The 12,700-nt window shown below is 39.6% G+C and overlaps 1 protein-coding gene across 1 annotated transcript in view; it reads left to right on the top strand.

The window, feature by feature from the left end:
• The window catches only part of jmjd1cb (jumonji domain containing 1Cb), a 499,252-nt gene that overhangs the window by 387,370 nt on the left and 99,182 nt on the right, over positions 1–12,700 (top strand). Inside the window, 6 exon segments of the mRNA XM_038773498.1 lie at positions 508–613; positions 851–975; positions 1,475–1,618; positions 9,462–9,645; positions 9,744–11,302; positions 12,096–12,268. Of these exon segments, the coding sequence (XP_038629426.1) occupies positions 508–613; positions 851–975; positions 1,475–1,618; positions 9,462–9,645; positions 9,744–11,302; positions 12,096–12,268 (2,291 nt within the window).

Raw genomic sequence — 12,700 nt, 5'->3', positions numbered from 1 at the left:
TCAATCATGTCTCCCTTCTTCCCCCACCTCAGCATTCTCTGCTCTAAAGAAAACAACCTGAGCCTATCCAGCCACTTTAATCATGTCTCCCCTCTTCCCCCACCTCAGCATTCTCTGCTCTAAAGAAAACACCCTGAGCCTATCCAGCCACTATTCATAGCTCAAATGCTCCATCCCAGGCAACACCCAGGTGAATCTCCTTTGCACCCTCTCCAGTGCAATCACATCCTTTCTAAAGTGAGGCGACCAGAACTGCACACACTACTCCAGCTGTGGCCTAACCAAAGTATTGTACTGCTCCAACATAACCTCCCTGCTCTCTATATGTCAGGACTGAAGGCAAGTGTCCTTTCATGTTTATTTATATGCATATAATGTTAAGAAAAATCAATAGGTCTATGGTAGCAAAGATCAAAAAATTTGATGTAAGGGAGCTGTGACAAGTGGAACATGGCAGCGCTGAGCTTTACAAAATAACAAAGACACTTCTATTATTTTTTTTAAAAGGACGACATAGACAGTCTGAGCCCAGTTCTCAGGGACAACCCTCCGCTTCATGAAGAAGTGAAAGCTTGGGTTAAAGAACAAAAGGTTCAGGAGATTTTTATGCAAGGTATTATTTTGTGTTCTTCTTGTGCATTTGTGTTATTATGTGAAAAGTGAATAATATTAGCAATTTATTTAAAAATTCATTTCAATGCAAAATTATGGGCAACATATTTAGGACATAATTTATTTTGGGACCGGCTGTTCAGCCCTTGTAACAGCAGGAACTGATATGAAACATAATTTTCAATTTTATCTCTTGTACCTTTGCAGTTACCAGTTGCTCCTTTGTTGCTCTTTACAGGTCCATATTCATTGAACGGCTATAGAGTACGAGTATACAGGCAAGATTCTGCCACCCAGTGGTTCACTGGTATCATTACCTATCACGATCTTTTAAGCCGCACTATGATCGTGATGAATGACCAGGTAAACTGAATTTGAAAGATTTCTTATTACCACAACATAAATTTATTTATTGATCTGGCCATGGTGAAATGTAGAAAAATTAATTGTGAACAATCTGCAAATTTTAGTTACGTAAATTATCACTACCTTAAGCTATGCAATTTATTTTATAAATGACTGCTCCTGTTCCACCTTAAGGAAGGTGATGACCCATATGACTCATCAGTCTCATTGATGTTGGAAGTTGAATTACCTTACTGCAATGGTTCTTTTTCACATATGAACCTTGATAGTAAATGTCAAAAGGCTATTCATCATACTGAAACACGTTGCCCATACATGCACCTAGCATGGGTCACAGGATAGCAGTCAAGGGTGGGAAATGTATACGTTACAAATGCTCAATAGCATTAATGCTCATTCAGTGCAATATTTTAGAGACAGTATTCTCATTTAAGTGCAGCAAGTAAATTTTTTGCTATATATTATAAATGCTGTCCTGTTTTTGTGATGAAACCAGGTGCTAGAACCGCAGAATGTTGACCCATCTATGGTACAAATGACTTTTTTGGATGATGTTGTTCATTCTCTGCTGAAAGGTGAAAACATAGGCATCACATCAAGACGAAGGTCTCGTTCCAATCAAAACAGTCCAGCAGTTCATGTGAGTATTTAATACAATTGGAATTATATAATGCAGGATGTGAAAGGCTCCTATAGTTCCAGTCTGCAAATTATATTTAACTGGTCACTGCATATTTCTACGTATGTTTAAATAAAGAATAATAGCTATATGTCTGGGAATAATAAAGTTGTAATCTGATTAATTAACTCAAATGGTATAAAATTGGAATGATGAGTAACTTCTCTAAACTCCAATGTGTATGTATTTATGTGGCTTTCTATGCTGATGATTTTTTGTTATATTTAATTCAATTATACTATTTTTTTTAGATGATGCCAATATACTGCATTGTGATAACCTTGTGATTTGTGTTCTTGCCTATTTGTGAAACATTGTTGTTTTTCAAAGAAAGGCAGTGGCATAGTGGTATTGTCACTGGACTTGTAATCCAGAGACCCAGGGTATTGCTCTTGGGACGCAGGGTTTGAAACCCACCACAGCACATGGTGAAATTTGAATTCAATATAAATCTGGAATGAAAAGTCTAATGATGACCATGAAACCATTATCGTAAAAACCCATCTGGTTCACTAATGTTCTTTATGGAAAGAAATCTGCCGTCCTTACCTGGTTTGGCCTACATGTGACTACAGATCCATTCTTAAATGCCTTCAGTGATGGCAATAAATGCTGACCCAGACCATATCCCATGAATTAATATTTTTAAAAAAATAAAATATACGTCTTTTGATTTATTTCTAAATGCATCTGTATATTGAAATCTTAAGTATAGCATGTCACCCTCTGTCACTTACCTCTCATCCATGTACCCACTTGCCCTTTCACAGACTTTGGACATTAACATTTACCATAGAGATCAGCTAATGCCGTAAAAGAATAGGGTGTGTCATGTCATTCCCCGAATCTATGGGCGCTGCACGTTTCTGTAGAAGCTGGCTTGGAAGTTTCCATTAGAAATATGCAGCAGCATTGAATCAGGGGAAGTTTTGAACAGTGTGGCAATATGGAAATCACTCCTGTCGCTCATAAGGTCTGGGTCATAATGATCGGGAATTTCCTGAAATGATGTAACTGATGAGTTGTGCCAGAAATTACACACATCTTGCACATTCTCCCCGTGTTCGCGTGGTTTTCGCCCCCACAACCCAAAGATGTGCAGGATAGGTGGATTGGTCACGCTAAAATCGCCCCTTAATTGGAAAAAATTGAATATTCTAAATTTTAAAAATAGAAATGACACAGATCATCACATTATTTCTACAAAGCTACTGCTCTGCTCAACCATACCCTCTCCTCCACATTTGATCCTCTAGAACTACTCTTTCTCACCCTGACTGTTCTGCCTTGGGTCCAAGGGATTATGTCAGACAACTTTGACTGCTAATACTGTTCAATAGTGCAGGATTATCCTGAAACGCAAAGATAATCCTTGGCTTCTTTTCTGTACTGTTAACCATTGTTTTAAACCCCTCTCCCCAATCTCCTGTAACCTCACATCCAACCAATAACATGAAAAGCTTGTGGGTGACTCTGTCATTGGCATTGAAACATCAGCTCTGCTCTGTCCCTCCCTTCTACTGGTCCATCTGGCCAAACGTCTTTGAAAGTTCTCTGTGGCCCTAACCCTGAACTCCTTTTCTAGTTTCTCTCCTATTTTTCTCATGCACTCTTACCTTGTCAATGAGACCTATCTCCTGCTCACTCAACCCTATTACCACTTAGCTGCTGATCACCTAACTTCCTCTCCTGGTTGCTGTTGTTAACTGATATTGTTAAGGTTCTCTGTCTTCTGCTGTGGTCCCTCTTTCCTTCAAATTTGCTGTCATCAACCCTCTCCAAAGTTGTAGAAGCAGAAGGCCATTCGGCACATTGAATCTACTTTGCCATTCACTGAAATCATGACTGATTGCCTCAAAAAAGCAACAACTCTTGACCCCACCATCCTTGCAAAATATTGCCCCATCTCCAGCATCACTTTTCTTTTCAGGATGTGTTGATCCCCCAAATCTGTGCTCACTTTTCTTTGAACTCCACATTTTAATCCCTTCAATGAGCTTTTCACCCCTGCCAGAGTACCAAAACAACTCTAATAGGATGTTATTGGTGATATAAATTTAGATTTATTGTCACATGTAATGAGGTACAGTGAAACATATTGTTCTGCGTACAGTCCAGGCAGATCGTTCCATACATGAAAACAACATAGGACATACGATAAATACACAATGTAAATACATAGACATCGGGTGAAGCATACGGAGTATAGTGCTACAACAGTAGAAAAGATGCATAGAGAGATCAGTTCAGTCAATAAGGGTCGTTCAGGAGTCTGGTAACAACGAGGAAGAAGCTGTTTTTGAATCTGTTAGTGCGGTTCTCAGACTTTTGTATCTTCCCGATGGAAGAGAGAATAACCCGGGTGGGAGGGATTTTTGATTATGCTGCCCGCTTTCCCAAAGCAGCGGGAGATGTAGACACAGTTAATGGATGGGTGGCAGGTTTATGTGATGGATTGGGCTGTGTTCACGACTCTCTAGTTTCTTACCATCTTGGGCCAAGCAGTTTCCATACCATGCTGTGAGGCAACCAGATAGGATACTTTCTATGGTGCATCTGTAAAAATTGGTAAGAATGAATGTGGACATGCTGAATTTCCTTAGCTTCCTCAGGATGTATTGGCGCTGTTATGCTTTCTTGGTCGTAGCATCGACATGGGTGGACCAGGACAGATTGTTGGTGATATGTACACCTAGGAATTTGAAGCAGTTAACCATCACCACCTCGGCCCCGTTATATAGATACATTGAGGACTATCGTGGAGGAGGTATCATTGTTTATCCTTACTGATTGTGGTCTATGCGTCAGGAAGCCGAGGATCCAGTTGCCGAGAGAGGAGCCAAGTCCTAGGTTTTGGAGCTTTGATATGAGTTTGGCTGGGAATTTGTTGTTGAAGGCGGAGCTGTAGTCAATGAATAGGAGTCTGATGTAGGAATCCACGTTATTGAGATGTGAGAAAGGTAAAGTGTTCCTTCTCATCCTTTTTTTAAAAAAATTTAGAATATCCAATTCATTTTTTCCAATTAAGGGGCAATTTATCGTGGCCAATCCACCTAACCTGCACATCTTTGGGTTGTGGGGGTGAAACCCACGCAGACACAGGGAGAATGTGCAAACTCCTTACAGACAGTGACCCAGGGCCGGGATTCGAACCCGGGTCCTCAGCGCCGCACTTCTCATCCTTTTTGACCTCCTTGCGGTTTTTGACACAGTTGACCACACCATCCTCTTCCAAAGCCTCTCAATTGTTGTCCAGCTGGGGGGGGATTTATCACACCTAGTTACATTTTAAGCTACCTAATCACATTCAGATAATCACTTGTAATAGTTTCTCTTCCGCTCCCACACTGCTACCTCCTGAGGGCCCAAGGATCGATCCTGGCCTCTTTCCCTCAAACACATGCTGTCCTTTGGTGACATCATCCAAAAACACAGCATTAATTTTCTCATGTATTCTGAAGTAGGCTTTACTTCACCACCATTGTTGTTAAATTATGAGACTGCTTATCCAACTCCAGTACAAGATAAACAGAATTTTTCTCCAAATAAATATTGGGAAGAGCAAAACTATTGTTTTCGGTCTAAACTCCAATCCCGAGCTACTTCCATCTCTCTTAAAGCAACTGTCGAGCATGCAAGCAGATTGTTCACAATCTTGTTGTCATATTTGACCCCAAGGTGAGCTTCCAACCACATTTTTGCAACATCACTAAGACCACCTACGTCCACCTCCGCAGCACAACCCAAGTTCGCCCCTGTCTCAGTTCACACTCTGAAATCCTCATTCATATTTTTGTTACCTCTAGACTTGACCATTCCAGGTTCTCCTGGCTGGCCTCCCAGAAGCTACTCTTTGTAAACTCCGAGTAATCTAAAACTTTGCTGCCTGTGGTTCAACTTCCACCAAGCTCCATTCACCCTCCCCTGTGGTCATTGACCTACATTGGCTCATGGCCAAGCAATGGCTTGGTTTTCAAATTTTCAACTCGATTTCAAATTCCTCCATTGCCCATACCCTGTACCCCACCTTTCCCTGTAATCTCCTACAGCACTACAACCCTCCAACTTATCTGTGCTTCTCTAATTTTGCCCTATTGAGCGTTACCGATTTTAATCGCTACACTAGTGGTGGCTGTCCCTTCAATTGTTAGCCTTGTCATCTGAAATTTCCTCCCTCCACCTCTCATTCCCTCTGCCTTGCTTTACTCCTTTAAGGTACTCCTTAAACCTACCCCTTTGATTGAACTTCTGGTCTCCTGACCTGATATCTCATTCTGTGGCTGGGTGTCTTTTTTTTATAATGCTCCTGTGAGCACCAAGGGAAATTTTATTATGTTAAAGGCAGTATATAATTTATGATGATGCTGTTTGTATTCTGTTCCTATTCCTAAGTTTTGGTTAGGTCTCCTTCCATGAGAGGTAGGAGCGGTAGTAGGCCATTCGGCTCATTGAGTCAGCTCCGCCATTCAGTGAGATTATGACTGATCTGAAATGATAATCCTGCCTTATCCCCATGACGCTTGATTCCTTTACTGATTAAAAATCTGCCTATCTCAGCCTTGAACATATGACCCAGCCTTCCACAACATTTGTATCATGTTTCAACCTACTGTTATTGTGTTTCTGTATTGCAGACTGGTTGCACATTTCCAATCACTATTTGTCCCTTGAAAATAATTCAGTTTCTGCCTTAAATTCTCACTGCTTTCAGTTTTGCATTCAGCCTTTTGAGATGATTGTTGTTGAAGGCTTTTTGGAAGTGTAGATATACAATGTCTACTTTGGACTACACTGCCTCAGAAGAAGTTGTGGAGTTTGGTCAGTCAGTCTTGCCCTTTTTAAATCATGCTGGATTTTATTTACTGTAACTATACTATCATTCTCAAGTTTAACCCTGATCAATGCCATTAGTTTTTTTTCATAATTGATGGGACTCCAGCTGCATGAAATAGACTTGCACATTTTTTTTTGAATGTGGGTACTTGCTACCTTATTTCCAATCTAATACAGCCTCCCAAATTTCACTCTTGCTATTTGGATTCTGGACTAAATTACCAAATTAATCTGAAAACAGAGCAGCACGGTGGCCTAGTGGTTAGCACAACCGCCTCATGGCGCTGAGGTCCCAGGTTCGATCCCGGCTCTGGGTCACTGTCCGTGTGGAGTTTGCACATTCTCCCCGTGTCTGCGTGGGTTTCGCCCCCACAACCCAAAAATGTGCAGAATAGGTGGATTGGCCACGCTAAATTGCCCCTTCATTGGAAAAAATAATTGGGTAATCTAAATTTATTTTTTAAAAATCTGAAAACTGGTAATCTGAAAACTGGCTCTTGCTATTTTCTTGATATATTGGTTATGAGCAGTATTGCATGACATTGTAATACACTTTTTATTTCTGACTAAATCATTGTTGAATTAACAATTTATGGCTAAGTTGTTTGAAATCTCCGTAAATAAAACCTTCCTGTTTTCACATTATAAATGTTTCACAGAGCAACTTCTCTCCTTATTTTGACCTCATAATCTATCGTAAACCCCAATGAAATTTGAGTTCTTTGTATGGAAACAATCAATTATGTTAGCTACTATTCCCCTTTTTTACTGAATCTGCTTGCTTTACTCTTTCCTCACTGCCCTACACCCCCACAGTATTTCTTATATATAGAACTTACACTACTTTGGTATCAACTTTAGCTCAGTGGTAGTACTCTTTGCCTTTGCGATGTTGAGCTGGAAGGTCATGATTCGAGTCCCACTCCAGAAACATGAGGCAGTGTGTTCCCAAGTAGACATGATTTAGATTGATATTTTGGTGCAGTGCTGATGGAGTGATACGTTGTCAGAGGTACCATGTTTCAGATGTAACAGAGACTCTTCCATCATCTCAGCTGGGTGTAACAATTACTATACCACTATTCAGGAAACAACAGGGGAACTCCTTGATGGCATTTATCCCTCACCAAGTTCCATTAAAATAATTATCTGTTCATTGAGGTCTTTGTTATTGATGGGGCACTGCTACGCACAGATTAGCTGTTGTGTTTTCATATAATGCAAGAGTTTAGAAAGTAATTCATTTGCTCTGAAGCTATTTTGGAATGTCATATAGTCATGAAGGTGCTGTTTAAGTGCAAGTTCCTGTTTTCTTGTTTCTTTCCCTGTCTATATTTCATTCTTGCACAACTTGTAATATTTGTTGTTTGTCTTCACCTATTCAGTTATTTTTCTAATATCCCTATTATGTTCTAGTTTCCTTCTAGTGCAATAGAACTAGTTAGGTGGTTTACTGGGTTACGGGGGTAGGGTGGAGGTGTGGGCTTTCCAAGGGCCGGTGCAGACTTGATGGGCCGAGTGGCCTCTTTCTGCACTGTAAATTCTGTGATTCTATGAATAGCTTAGACGTTCAGACATTTTGTTTTATATGCTTCTTGGATACACAAATCTGCAGCTTAATGAAGACTTGCTGATCTGATCTTGGATGCATATTGCTGAAAACTGAGTTAAGTATTTCACTTGGTTATTAACCTCCAGTTTATCTAACAGCGTCTCTTTTATCAGTCCTCTTTGAGATCTAGTTGCTTTCCTGCTTTCCGATCAATCGAGTTTGTGGCTTCCAATGATCTGAGTTTCTTACTGTTCTTGTCATTCTCATTCTGAAAATGTTCAACCTGTATTTTCTAAACCAATCGTTTTTATCATAAAGAAACCATCCCAATTACTAATGAAAATGGTATCATGATTATTGTTAAACTGGTTTGTCAGCCATTTGCTTACATCACATAAGTTCCTTAATTAGCTTCTCATTATGGAACGCTGAAGGCATGCCCAAGTACATTACTTCATGACTCCCAACATTGGGGCAGCACGGTAGCATGGTGGTTAGCATAAATGCTTCACAGCTCCAGGGTCCCAGGTTCGATTCCCGGCTGGGTCACTGTCTGTGAGGAGTCTGCACGTCCTCCCCGTGTGTGCGTGGGTTTCCTCCGGGTGCTCCGGTTTCCTCCCACAGTCCAAAGATGTGTGGGTTAGGTGGATTGGCCATGATAAATTGCCCGTAGTGTCCTAAAAAGTAAGGTTAAGGGGGGGTTGTTGGGTTATGGGTATAGGGTGGATACGTTAGGCTTGAGTGGGGTGATCATTGCTCGGCACAACATCGGGGGCCGAAGGGCCTGTTCTGTGCTGTACTGTTCTATGTTCTATTACAATTTGAGGTGATTTTGCACATTCACGTTCTGAGTCCCACTGTATGATTATCCTTGTTGTGCTAAACCCTATTTATATTATTACCACTGCTGTCTGCTTGTTCTCAAGACACCCATCTAACTTGTTCTTTCACAACACATTCTAGCTCCAGTTAAGTGACTCAGAATTCTGAAAATTTTGTCTTTGGAAATTTCCTAGCAACAAATCTAAATGTCACCTTCTTAAGTCTCTGTGTCCTTTCCTCGCTTCTTTCCTTTGGCTCATTGCCAACCCGTTTCTCTGCACTGTCTGAAATTTCAGTTGGCCAGAGCATGATATCTTTTTGTTACAGAAACCTCTTGAACAATCTTTCTGACCTTCTTTCCGTTCTTAAATTCAGTTTCCCTATTCATATAATTTGAAATGTTGGCTATCTGTGGCTTCACACCTGTAAATTGTTCTCTGTATTTGGCTGGGAGACGAAAAAGTAAAATGTGCAGGAAGAAAATGATTCTGCTGGCTTCCACAAAAATATTGAGCATATTCTGATTTTAGATGTAATAAAGCTTATTGAAACCGTTTTTTAAAAATGTGCTACAATTTGTTATTTGACCGCATCCAGGGTCATTATACACGTGCACAAGCCAATAGTCCACGGCCAATGATGAATTCCCAGATTACATCAGGAAAGCAGAATCAACAGCAGCAAAGGATCAATCGTTCAAACAAAAGGAAAGAATCAGATAGCAGTATACCAGAGGAAGATAAGATAAAAGAGGAAAAATCTGAGAATCCTATAAAAGAAGGTAAAAATGGCAATGTATTTTATTTTAATTGTTTCTTTTCACAGTGAGTATTTGTGAAATATTGCAGCTGGGAATAATGTAATTTATTTTTCATACAGAATCTTCAAAGAACAAAACAAAGCAGTCTGTTAATAAAAGGAGAAAGCAAGAAGAGGGTGAAAAGCAAGCGACTTTAGAAAGACTAAAAACCGATAATATCTCAGATACTGAGAGCAGCGAGTCTGAAATTTCTATTAATAAAGTCATCTTGGATTCATCCTTTAAGCAAAGTTCAGAAATGGAACTGAAAACCAAAATCACATCAGATGACACTAAAGATGAATCCCAAAACCACACAGGAACAGGGGAACAAATGGTACTTGGTAATTCAACTCCCTGTGATGAAACGCAGGAGGTTAAGAAGGACAATGAAATGCAGGAGCCTGAACCAGCTGACAAGAAAATTGACTTCCAAAGGACAGAGTTTGGCCATCAGCAGAGTATAAAATCACATGAAATTACTCAAGGGTGCATTGTAGAATTGAAAACCATAAGTAAATCTGTGTGCTTAGAACACTCACCAGATGCAATGAAAAAAGCAACTGTGCAGAAATCTATATCTGATATCAGTAATGGAACTTTATCAGACAATTTGCTTCATAGAACTGCTAACATCCATTCTCACAGTCTTGCATCTCAGAACCTAGAAATTAACTTAATCACTCCAGTACATTTGAATATAAACAAGCGTACTTCAACTATTCAGAAATCCAAAGCAGATCTGCATCTGAACAACAAAATTACCTGTGAAGTCAGATCTCAAATTAATACATTCTCAACTGTCAGTGAAACTAACAATAGATCAGAAAAAGAAAAAACAGCTGATGCCTCAGGACTACAGCCCAATACTTGTAACCATGCTGCCGACAAAACCAATAAGCTAAGCAAAACAAATACTTCACTTGATACGTTAAAGCCTAAAATCTCTTATCCGTGCAGCCCAACTGCTTCTATCACCAAAACAACTTCAAGATGTAAAAATGAATCATCAAGATCCATCTTTCAACATGTGGTTACAAGGACAGTTATGGAAACTACCAAAAGTCCTTTAATTGTTGATAAGAATGAGCGTTTTACAGTTTACAGGGATCCAGCCTTAGTTGGACCAGACACAGGGGCTAAACCTTTGTCTCCATATTTCCACCCGCATATTCATCCCCTACATACCTCATCGCATTCATCTTGTTTAACCACAAATAGTTCTCATCCAGTTCTAAGAGCAGCATCGCATCATCTTTCTGGTTCACCACGGCCCTCTGCCTCAAATAATGGTCATGTTCTCAGCAGTGCCCCACCTCATTCTGTTCACTCTTCCCATCACCTTCCTGCAGTCTTACCTGGGGTTCCATCAACATCTTTGGTGTGTGGGCATTTAGATTCTGTGCATGTAAGAAATTTAAACCCCTTAACACTGGCACACCATCAGCAACAGTTTTTTCAGCAACATTCACCTCAGCTCCTCAGCCAGACCCATCCATCTGCTTATAACCAGCTTGGACTCTATCCTATAATCTGGCAGTATCCAAATGGAACTCATCTGTCTCCAGGTCTGAGTATGACCTCATCTAAGTGGGTCCATCCTGAAAACCCTCTGAGTACTGAAGCTTCTTTGAGGAGGGTATGTTCCTTTATGTTTCTTTATGTGTGGATTTGTGAGTTGTTTGTAATCTTATTTAATTTTAAAGAACAATAGATATTAACTTAAATTGCTCAAATAAAGTTTTTTTATAATGATCCGTTATTGAGATGAATAGTAACCAATGAAGAGAAGTAGGCCAAGAAAAACATTCTCAATTTTAATAATTTCAGATCTGTGAAGTATTTAAATAAAGGTTGCCAATTTTAAAAATTATTAACTTTTCACAGTTTGTATCACAAAATCCTATTTTGTTTCGTATTTCTGTTCATTTTAAACTGCATTAAAAATAAAGTGAAGTGTGGCCTACTTGGGGGACAGATTAGTGGACTACTTGATACATTATTTGCCCTTTTTTTTATGTTCGTATGAGTTTATGAAGACCATTGATGGTTGCTGTTGGAAAATTGATGTTTACTAAGTGAATTTGCTTTTTCTTTGCTAATTAAATGACTCACTTTGGCAGAGATTAGAGTTGTCTAACAGATTCAGCAAATCATTGTACAGTTAACGTGTCAATATTTTATTACTGAAAAACAGCTCGGATAAGAGCAATAAGTGGGTAACTAAATGAAATTACTTTTCAGAGGCTAAATATTTTGTGGATTGTTGCATTCTTTTAATTTTTTGTATGTTTTTCGTTGTCATTGGTGCTTTAATTTTGTGAAAAACAAATTGTATTTGCACGTGAGCAAATGATTGCATTCAAAGGTTTTGCAGTCAACTTCAGAGAATGTAACATTCATTTGTATAACCATCTGTGTTTTTGTAACAGAATGCATCCAGTCCTTGGCTACCTCAGCATACCACTGTGACCTCAGCTGACAGTCTGGGGTTACTGAGCCACATCCCTGTCCGCCCTGCCAGTGCTGAACCTCATCGACCCTTGAAATTATCCTCTCATTCTAGTCCACCTTTGTCAAAGGCAACTGTTGATCATCAGAAAGAGTAAGCATTCCCTTCTGTGACACAATTAAAACATTTTTGGGAGTGGTGCTATATAGGAGGATAGAATAATTGCCTGTATTTTGCTGTCAGCAGTAAACAGACAGAGCTAGCCATTCATTACACTTAGACTGAGATTTCCGAATGGCTTTATCACTGCAACCTGCAGTAGAGAGCCAAACCAGCTTGGTATCATTCGCAGGAGATCTGGACTTGTGTGAACAGGACAAACAATAGCATGTCTCCTTAACCAATTGCATGGAACAGTCCATACTGAGAAACGCAGCCTAAACTAGGAAGTGTATGTTAGAATGCCAAATAATTCACTGAGGATGGAAGAATAAAATTTTTAGTGCTGAAGAGATTGTTTGGCAATGATTCACTTTTAGTATGGCGTAAAGTTCACTTAAATGAGAATTGGAAATCTTTATTTTT

The sequence above is a fragment of the Scyliorhinus canicula genome, chromosome 16 (genome assembly GCF_902713615.1).
Source record: "Scyliorhinus canicula chromosome 16, sScyCan1.1, whole genome shotgun sequence".
Taxonomy (NCBI): domain Eukaryota; kingdom Metazoa; phylum Chordata; class Chondrichthyes; order Carcharhiniformes; family Scyliorhinidae; genus Scyliorhinus; species Scyliorhinus canicula.
This window is presented reverse-complemented; position numbering and strand designations above follow the sequence as displayed.